Source organism: Berghia stephanieae, chromosome 10, assembly GCF_034508935.2.
Source record: "Berghia stephanieae isolate SIO BIC M18660-M18661 chromosome 10, UCSD_Bste_1.3, whole genome shotgun sequence".
In the NCBI taxonomy this organism is placed as follows: domain Eukaryota; kingdom Metazoa; phylum Mollusca; class Gastropoda; order Nudibranchia; family Aeolidiidae; genus Berghia; species Berghia stephanieae.
In genome coordinates this window covers 7,118,277-7,136,102 of record NC_088369.1, presented here as the reverse complement: position 1 = coordinate 7,136,102, position 17,826 = coordinate 7,118,277, and the positions used below count along the sequence as shown (strand labels likewise).

Here is a 17,826-nt window from a genome sequence, read left to right as displayed (position 1 = left end):
CGAAGCGGCTATGTAGTCTAGTGGTATCACACTCATTTTTTAATCAGAAGGTCCTGGGTTCGAGCCTCGCTCGGCGCATAGTTAAGTACTTTACTCATATTCTCCCACCGTACTCAGGTGTAAAAATGAACCACCTGGCCGTTAACAGCATTGCCTCTGTCCGAAAAAAATTGCAATATCGCCTAACAGGCATCATGTTCCATCCTCCATATTAAGTGTTGCTGTTGGCCAGGGACCCCTTGTAAAGCGCTTTGAGCACGTTTAGTGGATATCGCTCTATATAAAAGCTCTATTTTAAAAAAAAATTTTAATTGATTTTGTTATTGGCTGAAGTTGAGTTTTGAGCCCAAAACATTTGGTGTTTGATAGTTTGTTCTTTTTAGAAGCTATTTTATTCCCTTTCTTTTGTTATTTACGTTTTTTGGGGGGTTTTTTGTCCACAGTTTCTAACAGTTTGGTATCGCTTTGAAATGTCTTACCATTGTTTATCTAAACTTCTGAGAGAGTTGAGCAAGTTTCCAAAGCCTTCGAAATTTCTCTTTCTCAGCTCTTCTTGGATAATGGCCGTCAATTTGTCAACATCCAATACCATGTCACTTGGATTGTCGGAGAACTGGCGGGCGACAGTGATTATCTGTGGACAAGACGGTATAAAAGGGAGGTGGTTTATGATATTTAGAATCTTTGTAAAGAGAAAACTAACAATTATTATAGACGACTGAAGACGTTGAGAATAGTTCATAATTACATAAATTATAAGTGTAAAAAGCTAAGCTTATGATTTTAAAATATTATCATTGTCGTCATCATAGGACAGCGTGGCTCAGCAGTACAGTGTTTGCTTGGTATCCGAAATGCACCGAGTTCGAATACCCGCTGCGCTGTGTGGCTTGAGCAAGTCACCTTACCCTAGCTCAGTTTGCAGTGCTGTATTGAGGCCGACGCCTGGATTATTTCAGTCTTCCCTTGAATAGACCCTTGAGACAAATTTCCCCTATGGGATGACTAAAGGGAATTTTATTTATTTATTTTATTTTATTTTATCTAAATATTTGTTATTGAAAGTGTGTGTGTGTGTGTGTGTGTGTGTTTGTGTGTATCTGTGTGCGTGCGTGCGTGTGTGTGTGTTGGTGCTATGTAGATTGTCATGCTTGTAACTGTGAAGCATGTAGGTTATGCGCTATACAAGTGTTGCATATTTGTATATGTTACACCAAAGTTTACTTAAAAACAAATTATGACAAGATTCAAAACCTGGAAGATATGATAAAAGGTTTTGCTGCATTTTGTATATTGTGCAGCTATGTGGTCTTGTGGTATGACACTCAGTTTTGGATCAGAAGGTTCCTGGGTTCGAGCCTTGATTGGCACATAGTTGAGTCCTTGAAAAAGGCTATTTTTACGCACATTCTCTCACCGTACTCAGGTGTAAAATGAGTCAACAGCGTTGTCTCTGTCAAAAAAAATTGTAAGATCGCCTAACAGGCATCATGTCCTCCTCCTCCTCTTTCTACTTCTTCTTCTTCTTCTTCTTCTCCTCCTCCTCCTCCTCCTCCTCCTCCTCCTCTCCTCCTCCTCCTCCTCTCCTCCTCCTCCTCTCTTCTTCTTCTTCTTCTTCTTCTTCTTCTTCTTCTTCTTCTTCTTCTTCTTCTTCTTCTTCTTCTTCTTCTTCTTCTTCTTCTACTTCTTCTTCTTCTTCTTCATCTTCTTCTACTTCAACACTAAGTCAAACGTACCTCTTGCTCACACAATGAAGGTTCAATACCCAGCAACATGTCCCTGAATTTCTCGTAGCTCATACAACCCGAACCTGACGGGTCAGCCTTGGTGAAGAATGATCGGATGTCTTCCTTGCTCTTGCCAAGTTTGGCACCCACTCTGGCAAGGACTTGGTTGATATCACATTTGGGGAACTGAAATCCACAGAACAAATGATTGTATTCCAGAAGGTATATTACATCAATCTATTTCTCATTAACAAGAAATGAAGTGAGTAGGAAAGTGCCAGAAGACAATGGAGAATACAAACTTCGCAGCAGTGATGGGGGCTCGAATCTGCAACCTTACTGGTACGACAACTCCACCTGGCCGGGGAGATCGTGACTCTACTGTATGAGCTATCTACGACTCCAAAAAAAGTCGCTTCAATTCTAGTCTATCTAGAGCCACTTCTCCCCGACTTCTTGAGGTCACGGGTTTATTAACACACACAAACATCGCATAGTTAGTTGGCCAGCATTTAAGCTAAATAGTCAATATTCTCAACACACACATGTAACATAGAAACGATTGAGACATTGAGTATGCTCCGGTATTTGGGGTGAATCTCTATTTCTCTATGCATTTATAGACTTTTTGATGCTGAAAATTGAAAATGTGTAATCACACCATCCCCCCACCCCTCCTCAATTTGGTATCATGTCAGGGCTAGATGTCAAAATGTTAATTTTCAGAACCACATGTTCAAAATTAGATTTAAAAAAAATTTTTGAGTTTACAACATTTTTCTTTATGAGCCTTTTAAAAAGTATTTTAATATAACGTCCCTATCAGCTGATTAGGAAGCAAAAGGCCCCTTATGTCAGTAGTGAAAGGCCCTTTATGTCAGTAGTGAAAGGCCCCTTATGTCAGTAGTGAAAGGCCCTTTATGTCAGTAGTGAAAGGCCCCTTATGTCAGTAGTGAAAGGCCCCTAATGTCAGTAGTGAAAGGCCCTTTATGTCAATAGTAAAAGGCCCTTTATGTCAGTAGTGAAAGGCCCCTAATGTCAGTCAGTTATAATTTTTTTTCTTTTTTAAAGGTAATCCTTCAGAGCCATAAATGTTTGGATCAAGAGATCATTCCGGTATCTATAACCTTGAAACAGATAATACCAGTTGCTTGCTACCCTTTGGATAGGATAGCTGTCTATAGCAAAGTATTTTCTGCCAGATCTAACAGACCCAAGTACACAATCACTGCCCCGCAACAGCACCCCCAGGCGGCTACTAAATGGTTCATGAGGCGGACAGTGCTTTCGCGGATTGGGTGAAGCGAAACAACGTGGAGTTGTAGCCATACGAAACTACTACTACTACTGCTGGGTGGACAAGGGGGTCAGAAAAAAATGTAAACTGCACTCCGGTAGCTTCACTTACGAGGAAAGCTATCAGAACTTCAATATTTTGTACTGTATTCAATAAATCTAAATCAATTTTCTGCATTTAGTTCAACCATTTTACCTGATGGAAACATCAATTCCAGTCTTGTTCGGGGTTTTTATTTCTCCTTTTTTGTTTGTTTGTTTGTTTTGTTTTTTCTCGTGTTTATTTTTACCAGTAACTCATTATTGAAATTGATATCTTGAATGCTTATTCATTGTTTTTAATGTACAGGATGGTCACTTTATGTTGCAACCCATGTAGAATCGGGAAAATCAATAAAAATGTTTAAAATGTGCACCACGATTTTTCTTTTTCGATTCAAACATGGTATGCGTTCATTATAGATCATCTAATGGGTTGCATTATAAATTAAACACTCTGTTTCATGAATAAGTACCGAGTGACAAATAATGTATATTCATACCATGCCAGGATTTTGCTCCATAAACCGGTAGGCATATTCGTCTGCATCCAGGAGGATGAATTTGAAATTGTTGAAGACTACGCAGGCCCCGATGAACAGATCATTTGCAGCGTAGTACTCGGACAGCTTGGTGCTGTAACGTTCTTGGTTGGGAAGTTTCACACGGCTGCGCTCCAAGAATTTGCCTCCAATGATTCCTATGGAGAAAAAAAAATCATATAAACAGATTGATTTTGAAACACAAATTGAATTATCTTTTAAGTTAAAGTAGTCCTTCTTAGTCATTGGGCCAGTGGAGCCGGAGTTTATCCCGGTTTCTATAGCGTGAAATGGACAATAGCAATTGCTTGCTATCCTTTAGATAGAACGTTAGTCTATCGCAAAGTACTTTCCGCCAAATCTAACAGACTCAGCTACCCATTCACTGCTGGGTGGACAGGGGGGTCAGAAAAAACCTCAACTGCACCCAGGATCAATCTCGGTCCCTTTGCGTGTGAAGCGAGTGCTCTACCAATTGAGCTATTGGGACCCCCAACTTATAAGTTAGATTGTCTATTTATTTTTTTAAGTCCTTACTTTTTTTTTTTGGGAGGAGGGGGGGGGGAGGTCGAGTTTTTAATTTTTGCAGGCACTTATTTTCATAACTGCTATTCCATCACCAATACAAGCTCTTGCTCTGTCTTTTTTTTTCTGATTCTCATACAAACAACAACAAAATTTACCAGAATTCCTGACAGGAGGTTCAAAGACCAAGATGGTGTCGTCAGACAGGAAGTAAGAGATGATGAATCGACGATCCATGTCAATGGGTTTCTTGGTGTCGAGACGGGCGAGGAACCTGAGGACATTGCTGTCCAGGCCGCGACGGTCACATTGCATAAACTTGATGAAGTCACGCTTGGGCGGTTTGGGGAGAAGACCTTTGCAAGAGCATAGAGAATCCTCCTCACTCCCAAAGCCGTTGTATGGTGGCATCTCTCTTGAAACTTCACAGAACTGGTCTTGACTAAAGGTCACTGGGTTCATGGATTCTGAAATAAAGAGAAGAATGTCGATTAATTTCAAATTGGTAGAGTTCACAAAACATTACCATGTGACGAATTAAACTGAGCTTTTATATAGCGCAATATCCACTAAATGTGCTCAAAGCGCTTTACAAGGGGTCCCTGGCCAACAGCAACACTTAACATGAAGGACGAGACATGAAGTCTGTTAGGCGATATTTTACACCTGAGTATGGTGAGAGAATGTGAGTAAAGAGCCTTTTCCAAGGACTCAACTATGCGCCGAGCGAGGATCGAACCCAGGATCTTCCAATCTGAAAGCGAGTGTCATACCACTAGACCACATAGCCACACAAATTGTGCTCAACTATGAATTGTTTCCACTAAAACATTAAGTAAATAATATTATGTGATATACTGCCTCAAAACGTTATTAAAGACCTGCCTACTTGAAAAATGAAAAATTCATAGTTTTCAGGGGTAATAACACAGTAGACATTATAATTGTCTTTAAAATCCACCAGCCTGTCTATGATAAGTGAAAATCATGCTTTTAACTCCTTTAGCTCTGGCACCAGAAATTCGTTTTGAAGAAGTTTTATTGAATTAAAAAATATTTATAAAGTTCTCAAATTAAGAAATTAAGGAGCAAGATAACGAACTGAACAAGTGTGTATGAAAGGTGCCAGACATAGCAAGAAAGAAAAATACAAGAAAAAAAAAACATTAAAAAAAATCGACTCCAATTGAGGTCGACTGATTGTTTTGGGATGGTTTTTTTCTTGTATTTTTCTTTCTTGCTTTGTCTGGCACCTTTCATACACACTTGTTCAGTTCTTTATAAAGTTCTCAGAAAGGAGTCGAAAATTTGTATCTACAGAGTTTTATTCTTAAAAATATGAGACTAGGGTAAAGTTTTTATGTGTTATTAATGAGTAGTCCTTCAGATCCATAAGGCCGACTAAGCAGGAGTTTATCCCAGTTTCTATAGAGTGAAACAGAGAATATCAATTACTTGCTACCCTTTGGATAGGATGCTAGTCTTTTGTAAAGCCTTTTCCAACTATGCGGTACACAGAGCAGGACTCAAACTAGATCTTTAGAGGTGATTGTCATACCACAAGACCTCAAAGTCGCGCTATCATAGAACTGGTGTCCGTGTTGATACATTATGATATTAAATGATTAAGGAAAAAAATATCAAATGTTTAAAGTTTGGTAAGTTTTGTAGACGTCACATTAAAAATGAGAACTGCATAATATTAATAATAAGAAATAAGAAAGCAGTACATGTGCAGAAATAAAAACTCAGATATTATTTGTTGCTCATCCCACCCATTTCCTATCATTTATTATATCATATGACAGAAGGATGACAGGGAATTTTAAAAATGAGAGTTTTTATAAAGCACAATATCCACTCAAAGTCTCAAAGCGCTTTATAAGGGGTCCCAGGCCAACAGAAACACTTAACATGGAGGACAAGACATGACTTCTGTTAAGTGATATTACTTTTTTTTTTTCAGACAGAACAATGCTTTTAATGACCTGGTACTCATTTTACAACTGAGTATATTTAGAGAATGTGAGTGAAGAGCCTTTTCCAAGGACTCAACTATGCGAGACTCGAACCCAGAACCTTCCAGTCCAAAAGCAATTGTCATACCACTAGACCACATAGTCGCACACAGAGATGGTCTTGACCAAAACAAAAACCATTTTCAGAATCTTTCCTTACCGATGCCGTATTTAGTTTTGTAGTATTCCTTGGTGAAGTCGTCACAATCACAGAGGACAAATTTACGTCCCCACACACTGATGACACACCCGACAGAAAGATCTTCATCTGTGTAGAACTCTGTGTCTTTGGCTCCCGTCTAGGGAAAAAAGATGAATAGTTTTAACCTTTAATTGCATTAGAAAAATTGATTAATGTATTTTTGGGTCCAAAATAACTAAGCGTGTCAGAAAATTAAAAAAGACAAAGACAATTGGCTTAAGGTTAAAAAATAAATCTCTGAATTAAGATTTTGAGACCAGATAAAAATTAACATTTTTAGATATTCACTGGCGTCTTTTTGAGACCTGATAAAAATTAACATTTTTAGATATTCACTGGCGTCTTTTTGAGACCTGATAAAAATTAACATTTTTAGATATTCACTGGCGTCTTTCTCTAACCATGCGGTGAGGGATTTCGTATTTAGTTCAAACTTCATGTAATTACTTTTGATGAGGCACATCCATGGTTAGCATCAGACAATGACTATCAAGTTTCATAATCTGATTTCAATCAGATCTAAGAGATCAAGGTAGCCAATCTCAACCTGAGATCTAGCTACCCAATCACAACTGGATGAACAGAGTGGTCAGAAAAAGCATAATCCACCCAAATTAGAAACTTGTTCATCTGTCGTTCAGTCAGACGCTTCTGCTCTAATTAAATTATTCACCACGATCCCCATCCCAACCTCCACCACCCAATATTATAGATAGTAACAAAACAACTGACAGTTCCTAGCTAAGGCCTATCACAAATGTGACCCATCATCTCAAAATGGTATTATGTTGGGATGAAACAGACTCGGATAAGTGAATTTAAGAATAAAATAATGACAAATGCGAACTTGAGGTCTTGCGCAATACAAGAAAATATATTTAATCTCCACCATAACGAATGGAAGAAAATCCCAAGTTTCATATTTGTCGGTATACGTTATACAATTTTCCACATCAAGTTTATCCCGACATAATGTCGCTTTGAGATGGAAGGTCACATATATGTAAAAAGATGTGGTTTTTTCCTAAATGAAGCTTAGTACAATTGATTAAATTGTCATCACTGTAAAATTAGATGATGTATTTATCTTCTAGTGACTGTGAAGTGCAGAAAACTGTCTTGGTTTGAACACCATACTCAACACGATAGCCTGAGCAGGACAGTCCTAGAGTGCACAGTCGAAGGCCAGCGCAGAATAGGGCGCCAAAGGAAGATGTGGCTGGACAATATATAAGAATGGACAGAGATGTCGGTTCCGGAGCTGCTACATAGGGCTAGCAACAGGCAGGCATGGAGGAAGACTGTAACTTCTGCTTCACGCAAATCCCCACGACGACCATCCGGTCATGGGATTGAATAATGAATAAAAATAATTTATCTTGAGTCAACATAGCAAGAAAAGGTAATCCAATTAGAATTACGTGCTTAAGTCCCCATTGAAAATATTAATCCAAGTGATACTAGGCTGCTAGAAGCTGTGGACTGTAAAAAGCAATAAACAAAAATGAATATAACAGCTTCAAAAAAGAACAAAATACCAAACACAGAACATTTTGGGCTCAAAATCCTTCTTCAGCCAACAACAAAAAAAACAATAAAGACATAAATACATTACTAACTTCCAGATAGACGTCTGTCATCTATCTGGAATTTAGTAATCTATTTGTGTCTTTATTGTTTTTTTGTTGTGGGCTGAAGAAGGGTTTTGAGCCCGAAACGTTCCGTGTTTGGTATTTTGTTCTTTTTTGAAGCTGTTATATTAATTTTTGTTTATGAAAATATTGATATAACTTTATCTTGACTTCAAATCAACATGCAATGATCTTATGACAGCTGTATACTTTTTTTGCAAGTCTGATAACCCAAGTTGTTATGGGCTCATTGTTATAATGGAAATAGTCTCAAACCAATGCATAACAATATTGTCCATTACAACAATGTAAACTCAAGCTCATAAACTTGTTCATTTATCAGACCTGCATAAGATACTTTTTCGCTTAGATGTTCATTTACCTTGAGACTGTCGAGAATGTATCGTCCTCCAGCGCCGGTAGGACCAAATACGTTGAGGACTGTTCTATCTGTGACAACACCAGGTTGGTCAAGAGCCTCTACGTTCTTGGGGAGTCGGCCACGTTTGAGGAAGACGGGTACGGCATCTCTACCAGCATTGGCAGGAATGATCTAAAATTACAAAATAAAATAAAAAGCTAAAAACAAAGGAACACACATATCACTATGAATTGGCTTTTATTAAAAATCATTTGGTGAACAACTTTGTTTTGACATCTAGTGCGTTGGCCTCAATGTGATTGACCACCTCAAGCTGATATTAAGCAAGGATGAGATGGATACTGATAGATAAATTTGATTTAAGCCAAAATGCTCTTTCTGAGAATCATGTGTATGCTCTAACTACCAAAAAAAAATCTAATCTGAAGTTTATGGCTCTAATAAATTTGATATCAAACTTTATTTTCAGCTTCTTGCTCATACTGACATAATGCGAGAATGAGGTGAAGTGAGGAGTTGGAAACATTTAGGCCTAAGAAATTTTACACACCTCTCTAATCTCAATGGTGTCATCGGACAGATAGTAATGCATCACCATCTGCCTCTGGTCACCAAACATGTTCTCAGAGTCATCCCAGTGGCAGTAGAATCTCAACACGTGACGATCATGGTCCAAGAACTGGCGTAGTGTATCGTACTTCTCGTAAGGGCGAAGGGGTTGCATAGATTCATCCATCTGGAAATCGGGGGGGAAAAGAAAATGTCATTTAGATTTAAACAATCTTCATAAAGAATCAGAGAGTTGTTTTTCATATCAGTTATGCATAAAAAAAAATCTCAATATGGTTACAAGTTTTCTCAAAACTTATTTTTAACAGCATTCAAAACCATTATCAATCACCAACATGGAGGAAACCAAAAAAACAGAAATAAGTGTAAACATCTATTCATCAATTTTACACGGGTTTATCATTTTCAACACACTTCACAATGCTTCATTTAAAAAGGTAAAAGTTAACAATTACGTAACTGAAACTACTTTTTTAAAGTCTAATTGGAATCGAGTTGGATGCAAATCGTTTTCTGTGTAAAAACTAAAATTCAGTTTTCATCCTGTAAAGCAAAATGGTACTTAGTAATAAATATGGAATAATTGTAAACTGAATTATGACATACAAAAATAAAATAAATAAAATAGTTACATCTTCCATGAAACCAAAGATTACCCAGGTCTCTGTAGTATGAAAACAATCATTACATAATCATTGTTTTTTACCCTTTGGGCAGGATGCCTGTCCCAAAACCCTTTCAACCAAATCTAACACAGACGACCAATCAACACAGAGTCATTAGAGGGGCTAAATTGAAATTGGATTCACAAGTTACTCAGACTCTCTATCTATACATTAAGCTTTTGACCCCTTGGGGGTTATTCGAACTGAACAGAAAAGAAACAATAAACTGCCCGTTTCATCCTTGTACTTACAGCTTTTCTGTAATTCATGTAAGGATCATTGGGTTGGTTCGATGGCCTCTGTACATTGGTTCCCATCTTACGCATAAAGTTTTGTGTAAATTGGTCACAGTCTGTAATCTTGAAGACTTTGGAGTAAAGGTTTATTTCTGACCCGATGTTGAAATCCTCTGCTGTGTAAAACTCATCTTCATTTGGAGGAGGACGGGGGATTCTGTGGCGGCGAATCAATGTGCCTGATTTGAGAAAAAGTAACATTTTAAAAATAATTGTTTGTTGTAATGTTTGGATTATATACAGAGTGATTGCATTTGGTCCCTGCTTCAGTCCCTTAATCAGTAAATGAGTAATAATTAAAAGGGCACATGAATACAAGATTGATATCTCAGTGTTATGGCTTTTTTTTTTTTTTTCTCTATGAGTTGTGTAATTGTGAGTTTTGTTGACCCATGGAAACCATCAAGCCCTTATAAATAATGTTAACACATGAGTTGTCCTCATTACTGTAGCCACTGTGTTGGGCACAACAAAGGTACACAATCGCTGACAAATGCTTTCCTCTAATAATCATTCACACTAGACACCAAATGACCCTTTATTCTATCCTAGCAAAGTTTTAAATAGTAAAATAGAGAGGAGAATCAAACTAAACATTGGCTCATTACAAAAATCAACTCAACTGAAATTCCAAAAATTGAATGAGCCTCGCATATTTTCATGATTAGACAATCTTAGGCATTTCCATTTATATAAAACAGAAAAATCAATTTCTGAGGATGTCATTATACATTGAATAATTTAATCTCGGGTAGAAAGTATGGTTATTCTCATAAAATAAAATGATTTAAATCCAACTGTAACATTTTTTAAGTGTCCAAGAATTTGCAAAGTAAATTCCACTTGTAAATGAGGCATATTTCCTTTCTTTCAAATTGCAAGCTAAAGTGCAAAATTGGAGTTGTTGACAACGTCAATATTTCAATGGTCACTAACCCTGTGGAATTCCAGCATTCTTTAGTCTTGGCTCCAATACTTGTATGGAATCATCTTCCAAATAGAAATAAACCTTACAGTGTCTAACACGGAATTGTTCCTCTCGTTTCTCGTGCACAGCCTCTTGGAAATATGCATCAAAACTCAAGACCTGAGTAAATGTGAAGATAAACAAAAGGAAAAAATATAAATCTATGTATTATGATAATTAAAAACGTTGTAAAGTGATACACAGAAAATGTGGAATTAATTATAGGGAAAATGTACATTTTTTTACTTCAGGTCTCTCTAAGATACGTCCTGATGACAGACAAAATGGAGGAAAACTCTTATCATCTGCACAATATCGCAAACAGTTAACAAAATTCATAACCCTTCTTCTTCTTCTTCTTCTTCTTCTTCTTCTTCTTCTTCTTCTTCTTCTTCTTCTTCTTCTTCTTCTTCTTCTTTTTCTCTTCTGTCCCTCCTCTACATCTGCCTCCTCTTCTTCCTATACCTCAATCTTAAGCATTAGATAAGTAGTATGATAAATATCGTTTTCTTTTTTTTTTTTTAAATAATCTATTACCAACCTGTCTATCAAAAGCAACCCATGAGGGTAAGCTGTTTCCTTCGCCCTTTGGGAAAACTGTGTTTCTGGGTTTGTACTTCTGTCCTAACAAAGGTTCGCCACCAATTCCTGGCTTCTCAGCACCAACCATCATAGCAACCTCGTTGGCATGATCAAAATGGTGGGATTTGTGGTATTTTGTCTGGCCAAGCTGAAAAAGTGGAAAGATTCTTTCATTGCCAAGATCGTTGTTAAAGTTTTAGATTTGTTTGGTTATAATAATAAAATAATAATAGATGGCATTTGTATAGTGCATTTTCAAAATTATAAAATGGTTATTGTGCTGGACTATATAACAAAACTAGAACTAGAAAATGAAACAACCTGTTACAACCTTAGGCAGAACTTTTTCTCAGTTCGGGTAGTCGACAAATGGAACCGCCTGCCTGCAACAGTTGTCGACGCCCCTTCATTGCAGGCATTCAAGTGTCGTCTTGATGCTCATTGTGAAACAGAAAAATACTGTTTGTAAAGTTAAATTCAGACACCTATTCCACTATGCCCAGTTTTGAGAGACTTGAATTAAATACGTTCACGAATGCACAAGAGCAGATAAAAGGCTGTAAAAGCCTACATAAATCTGGACTTATATCATATCATATCATATCATTACATTTAAAATGTTTTAAATAAAATATTAAGATGTATGTAAGGGACAAATTAGGGAGTAGGCACTGAGATATAATTCATACACAATTTTTTTTTCAGAAATGAGATGTATGCATGACACTCATGGGCGATGGAAATTGCTTAAGTAGGTCGAGATGATCCTTTTCGTCTCAAATTTATAGAGTAGAGCTGGCTAAAATGCCAAACCTAGATACCACGTTACTCCGTCTCGTTGGATAAAATCAAGTCTTGAACATTTTAATTTGAAGGATTTGACACCATTTAGACATTGAATCATGTTTTCAAATTGCATGGAAGGAGGGCTGCTCTGGAATATTTTAAGGATGAATAGAAACATCAAGTTTCTATGATCTATATAATCGAGAAATGGTGTATAAAGTAAAGACTGAAACTGAGGAGTGAGAGGTAAAGTTTTAATCTCATTTCTATTTTCACTCTTACCACATTTATATCAACGGGGCATATCAAATATATACTTACATCTTTGCGGAAAGAGTTGCCTGGTAAAAATGGCAACGCCATTGTTAAATTTTAATCCTTTGAGTTGGACAGTTGAAAGAGTAGAACGAAAGAACCTTTCCTACCGACACCAACAAGACACAGATTGTTTGGTTTTCCGCCGTTGCTATGGTTGTGATACAAATATATCAATACGCACCGACTTAGCTACGGTATTTATTTTAATGATTAGATTTTGTCGTAACCAATTCTCGTTGTTTTAAAGTATTACATATTTACTCCATTCTTTTCTTTTTCATATAATATTTGTATTTTATTTTAAAATAGTTATAAATTAAGAACTATTTTAATGACAAAAAACGGAAGTCGATATCCTTACGAAGGGGCATAACCGAGTGAATTCGTTGTAAATACAATTCGCATCAGATATGTTTTTTATGTATTATTATTACTACGAAAAATGAGTAGACAAGCCACGTGTTGATAATAACAAAAAATGAAGTGATACCCGTGGGTTCAAATCCTCATCGTAGCAAAGATTTATCTATTGTCTTCTGGCACTTTTCTACTCACTTCATTGCTTGTTATTATTACTATGTTGTTGTTGTTTTGTTGTTGTTGATGATGATGATGATAATGATGATGATGATGATGATGATGATGATGATGATGATGATGATGATGATATGATGATATGATGATGATTGATGATGATATGATAATGAATAATATAATAATAATAATAATAATAATAATAATAATAATAATAATAATAATAATAATAATAAAAATAATAATAATAATAATAATAATAATAATAATAAAATAATAAATAATAATAATAATAATAAAATAAATAGAAAATAATAATAAAAGAGAAGATATGAAGATAAAAAAAAGAAGAAGAAAGAAGAAAGAGAAGAAGAAGAAGAAGAAGAAGAAGAAGAAGAAGAAGAAGAAGAAGAAGAAGAAGAAGAAGAAAGAAGAAGAAGAAGAAGAAGAAGAAGAAGAAGAAGAAGAGAAGAAGAAGAAGAAGAAGAAGAAGAAGAAGAAGAAGAAGAAGAAGAAGAAGAAGAAGAAGAAGAAGAAGAAGAAGAAGAAAGAAGAAGAAGAAGAAGAAAGAAGAAGAAGAAGAAGAAGAAGAAGAAGAAGAAGAAGAAGAAGAAGAAGAAGAGAAGAAGAAGAAGAAGAAGAAGAAAGAAGAAGAAGAAGAAGAAGAAGAAGAAGAAGAAAGAAGAAGAGAAGAAGAGAAGAAGAAGAAGAAAAGAAGAAAAGAAGAAGAAGAAGAAGAAGAAGAAGAAGAAGAAGAAGAAGAAGAAGAAGAAGAAGAAGAAGAAGAAGAAGAAGAAGAGAAAGAAGAAGAAGAAGAAGAAGAAAGAAGAAGAAGAAAGAAGAAGAGAAGAAGAAGAAGAAGAAGAAGAAGAAGAAGAAGAGAAGAAGAAGAAGAAGAAGAAAAAGAAGAAGAAGAAGAAAAGAAGAAGAAGAAGAAGAAGAAGAAGAAGAAGAAGAAGAAGAAGAAGAAGAAGAAGAAGAAGAAGAAGAAGAAGAAGAAGAAGAGAGAAGAAGAAGAAGAAGAAGAAGAAAGAAGAAGAAGAAGAAGAAGAAGAAGAAGAAGAAGAAGAAGAAGAAGAAGAAGAAGAAGAAGAAGAAGAAGACATAGAGCGACCATTATTGATTGATATATTCACACAAAATGAACCAACAGCTTTATTTTATTGAAAATATGATTTGACCCGATTTTTCAATCAAGACCAGCGAGAACAATCATTTTTGTAAAGAAAGTTCAGAAGTGTTGTTGTATATTTGTGTGTGTGTGTGTGTGTGTGTGTGTGTGTGTGTGTGTGTGTGTGTGTGTTTATAGGGGGGAGTAGAGAAAGGCATTTGGCACAAAGAATGTACACAAAAGCGGAGTGAGATTAAAGCAGGAGTGACACACAAAATAAATAGTTTTGGAACTCTCTCCAATCGCACGTGAGATGCTCGGATTCGTTGACAACTTTCACTTTCAAATCTCGCTTCAAGTTTTATCGTCGTAAGTTGCTATACTATTATCATGTTTTGTTGATGAATTTAATTCGTATCATTTTTCCATCTACACGACTTGTCTTACTGTAATTTGTTTTGTTTTATATCACTGTAAAGCGCTTTGAGCCTGAGACAACGGAGCGAAGCTCTATATAAATGCCATTTATTATTATTATTATTATTATTATTATTATTATTATTATTATTATTATTATTATTATTATTATTATTATTATTATTATTATTATTATTATTATTATCTCCGTGCTCTATTGTGTTGTATCTAGGGATCCCGATAGCTCAATTGGTAGAGCACTCGCTTCACACCCAAGGGACGAGATCTAAATTATTTTTCTGACACCCCCACTATCTGTCCATCCAGCAGCGATTTGTTTGTTTGTTTGTTTGTTTTTAATGGTTTTACGGCGCTTGCAACACAACAAGGTCATATCAGCGCCCTTTAGGGAGAAAATGGGATGATAAAAAGGTTTCGAATTACAATTAAAGCATCTAAGAATAAGGCAGACAAAGGGGAATTGGTTCAAATAGGGAACAGATGTAGATTCCAAGAGCACACTATCAGTGTACTTAGTTTGAGATTATCTAAAACTAAAAGTCTCATCCAGACACAAGCACATGTCCCCACTAAGAGGAATACACTCAAATGTTTACAAATCATATATAATACAGAAACAAAACATAATATAGTGCATAACAGAAAGATGATTTACAAGGGAAAAAATATCATCTCCCAAAACTAACTAGACTATACATTTGACTGTTTCCCTACCAGCCAGGGTATCTGGCCAGGGCCGGAACAAAACCAAGTAAAATCACATTTCAAGACAAAGACAGAGAGCAGTTTGGAAAACAGACATAGGGGGATAGAAGACACAGTATGTACCTCCCTGCCCACTATGGGATGTCAGGAACCCCACCCAGCCAGCAGTGATTTGGTAGATGGGTCTGTTAGTTCTGGTGGAAAGTACTTGCGAAAAAACTAGCGTCTATTCCAAATGATAACAAGCAATTGTTATTGCCCGTTTCACGCTATAGAAGCCGGGATAAACTCCTGCCCCATGGGCAGTATGGCACTGAACTCTGAAGGACTACTTTTTTAACTCACTCAATCCTAGAGATTTTTGCTACTTTTCAAAATTGGAGAAAAAAAAATATTAAAAATGAGCATGTTCTTAAAAAGATTTATTCAATTACCATTAACATGTAAAATCTAAAAACATTAGCTTTGATACTAAGCTTAAAATTTGTCTCAGAAAAATGTAATTAATAGGCATGGGGTGAAAGTAACCCCGGGTATTCGACGGATATAGTCGGTGTTAGGGTTGAGTGAGTTAAAGTTACCTTTTGTATTGTTTATGCGTTTCTTATCCTGACTTAAAATCTCATCATCTTCATCATTACGGTTATTGACATTGTTATCATTACAGTTACATCTTCATCCTCCCACCCCCCTCCTCCTCTTCTTCTTCCTCCTATTCCTCATCATCATCATCATCATCATCACCAACCCTCTTTTTCATCATCATCATCATCATCATCATCATCATCATCATCTTCTTCTTCTTCTTCTTCGTCATTATTACCGTTATTGCCCTTGTTATCATTACAATTACATCTTCATCCTCTTCCTCCTCCTCTTCTTCTTGTTCGTCCTCCTCCTCCTCCTCCTCCTACTCCTCCTCCTCATCATCATCATCACCGTTATTGCCATTGTTATCAGTACAATTACATCTTCATCCTCTTCCCCCTCCTCCTCCTCATCTTCTTCTTGTTCGATTTTTGCACATCAAAATATAAATAAATTTTAAAAGGGAAATGAAAATGACGACACCTCCCTGATAACTTGTAATGCACCAATTAATTGAAAAACGAAAGTTTGTAAAATGAGTAAGACTGAAGAAATGTCCAAGCTGAACTATAAATGTTTAATGAATATAACATCTATAATTCTAAAGGTAGATAAGCAATTAATTAACCAAGTACAAGATAACGATAACACGAATAGAAGCCACGATCACAAAAGACATTACTTATATTTGTAACCCACTCCATCATTCTGGTATTATGTCACAATGTACAGGATGAATCAATCAATGGTCTTCAAAGTCAACATGTGGACTGTACAAAGTAATGAACAAAAAATGAATTTATCACAGCATCGAAAAAGAACAAAATTGAAATATCAAACAAGGAACGTTTTGGGCTCAAAACCCTGTTTGTTCGTTTGTTTGTTTGTTTGCTGTTTGTTTGTTTTAAGGGTTTTACGGCGCTTTCGACACGTTTATTATGTCATTTCAGCGCCAGTAAAAAGGAAGAAAATGGGATAGTCTAAAAAGTTATAGATTTACAATTGAAAGCACATGAGAAAAAAGTAAGAGTAAGAGAAAGGGGAAGGGTTCAAATAGGAAACAATGTAGATTTCAAGTACAAGATAACGATAACACGAATAGAAGCCACAACCACAAAAAAAAGACATTTATTTATATTTGTAACTCACTCCGTCGATCTGGTAATATGTCACAGTGTACAGGGTGAATCGAATTGTCTTAACTCACTCAATCCTAGAAATTTTTGCTACTTTTCAAAATTGGAAAAAATAAATCAAAAATGAGCATGTACATAGATATTTTTATTCAACTTACCATTAACATGTAAAAACTAAAAACATTAGTTTTGATACTACGCCTATAATTTGTCTCAGAAAAAAAGTAATAAATAGGCATGGGGTAAAAGTGACCCTGGTAAACTACGGATATAGTCGGTATGAGGGTTGAGTGAGTTAAAAGTCAAAATGATATACAGTGGAATCTGTATTAGGTCAATTTCTGCTTAAAACCAACAAACAGCTTCTGGCGCTGATATGACCTAAATTTGTGGCAAGCGCCATAAAACCCTGAAAATAAACAAAGTCAACACAACACCTCTTGTTGGTCTCAAATTTTCTCTTATTTGTTTAAGTAAGTTCTATTGATAAAGACAACCTTGCATACTTTTAAAGTAAACAAATCTTGTCTGGTTCGGCGTTGTTGGTTCTATAGGGAATGAGATTAGCGTCCCTTGATTGGACGTCACCCATAGTCTGTGACGTCACCGGCGGAAAAAGTTATTAGAGAGAGAACGTCATGTTTATTGTACGCATTCCGCGAGGACGAGAGACCATGCAACACAACCAACATGACGTTCTCTCTCTAATAACTTTTTCCGCCGGTGACGTCATAGAACATATGGGTGACGTCCAATCAAGGGACGCTA

The 17,826-nt window shown here is 36.1% G+C and overlaps 1 protein-coding gene across 1 annotated transcript in view; it reads right to left on the bottom strand.

The window, feature by feature from the left end:
- LOC144956152 (EF-hand domain-containing family member C2-like) overlaps nucleotides 1–12,709 on the bottom strand; it is a 17,135-nt gene extending 4,426 nt beyond the window's left edge. Inside the window, exons 1-11 of the mRNA XM_078886537.1 lie at nucleotides 12,550–12,709; nucleotides 11,402–11,590; nucleotides 10,830–10,980; nucleotides 9,849–10,072; nucleotides 8,913–9,098; nucleotides 8,363–8,533; nucleotides 6,308–6,446; nucleotides 4,288–4,596; nucleotides 3,566–3,762; nucleotides 1,737–1,913; nucleotides 480–634 (exon numbers count right to left, since the gene is read on the bottom strand). Coding sequence (XP_078742663.1) covers nucleotides 480–634; nucleotides 1,737–1,913; nucleotides 3,566–3,762; nucleotides 4,288–4,596; nucleotides 6,308–6,446; nucleotides 8,363–8,533; nucleotides 8,913–9,098; nucleotides 9,849–10,072; nucleotides 10,830–10,980; nucleotides 11,402–11,590; nucleotides 12,550–12,591 — 1,940 coding nt within the window. The 5' untranslated portion in view covers nucleotides 12,592–12,709. The remainder of the gene's footprint in view (nucleotides 1–479; nucleotides 635–1,736; nucleotides 1,914–3,565; nucleotides 3,763–4,287; nucleotides 4,597–6,307; nucleotides 6,447–8,362; nucleotides 8,534–8,912; nucleotides 9,099–9,848; nucleotides 10,073–10,829; nucleotides 10,981–11,401; nucleotides 11,591–12,549) is intronic.
- Between the last annotated feature and the right edge of the window lie 5,117 nt (nucleotides 12,710–17,826).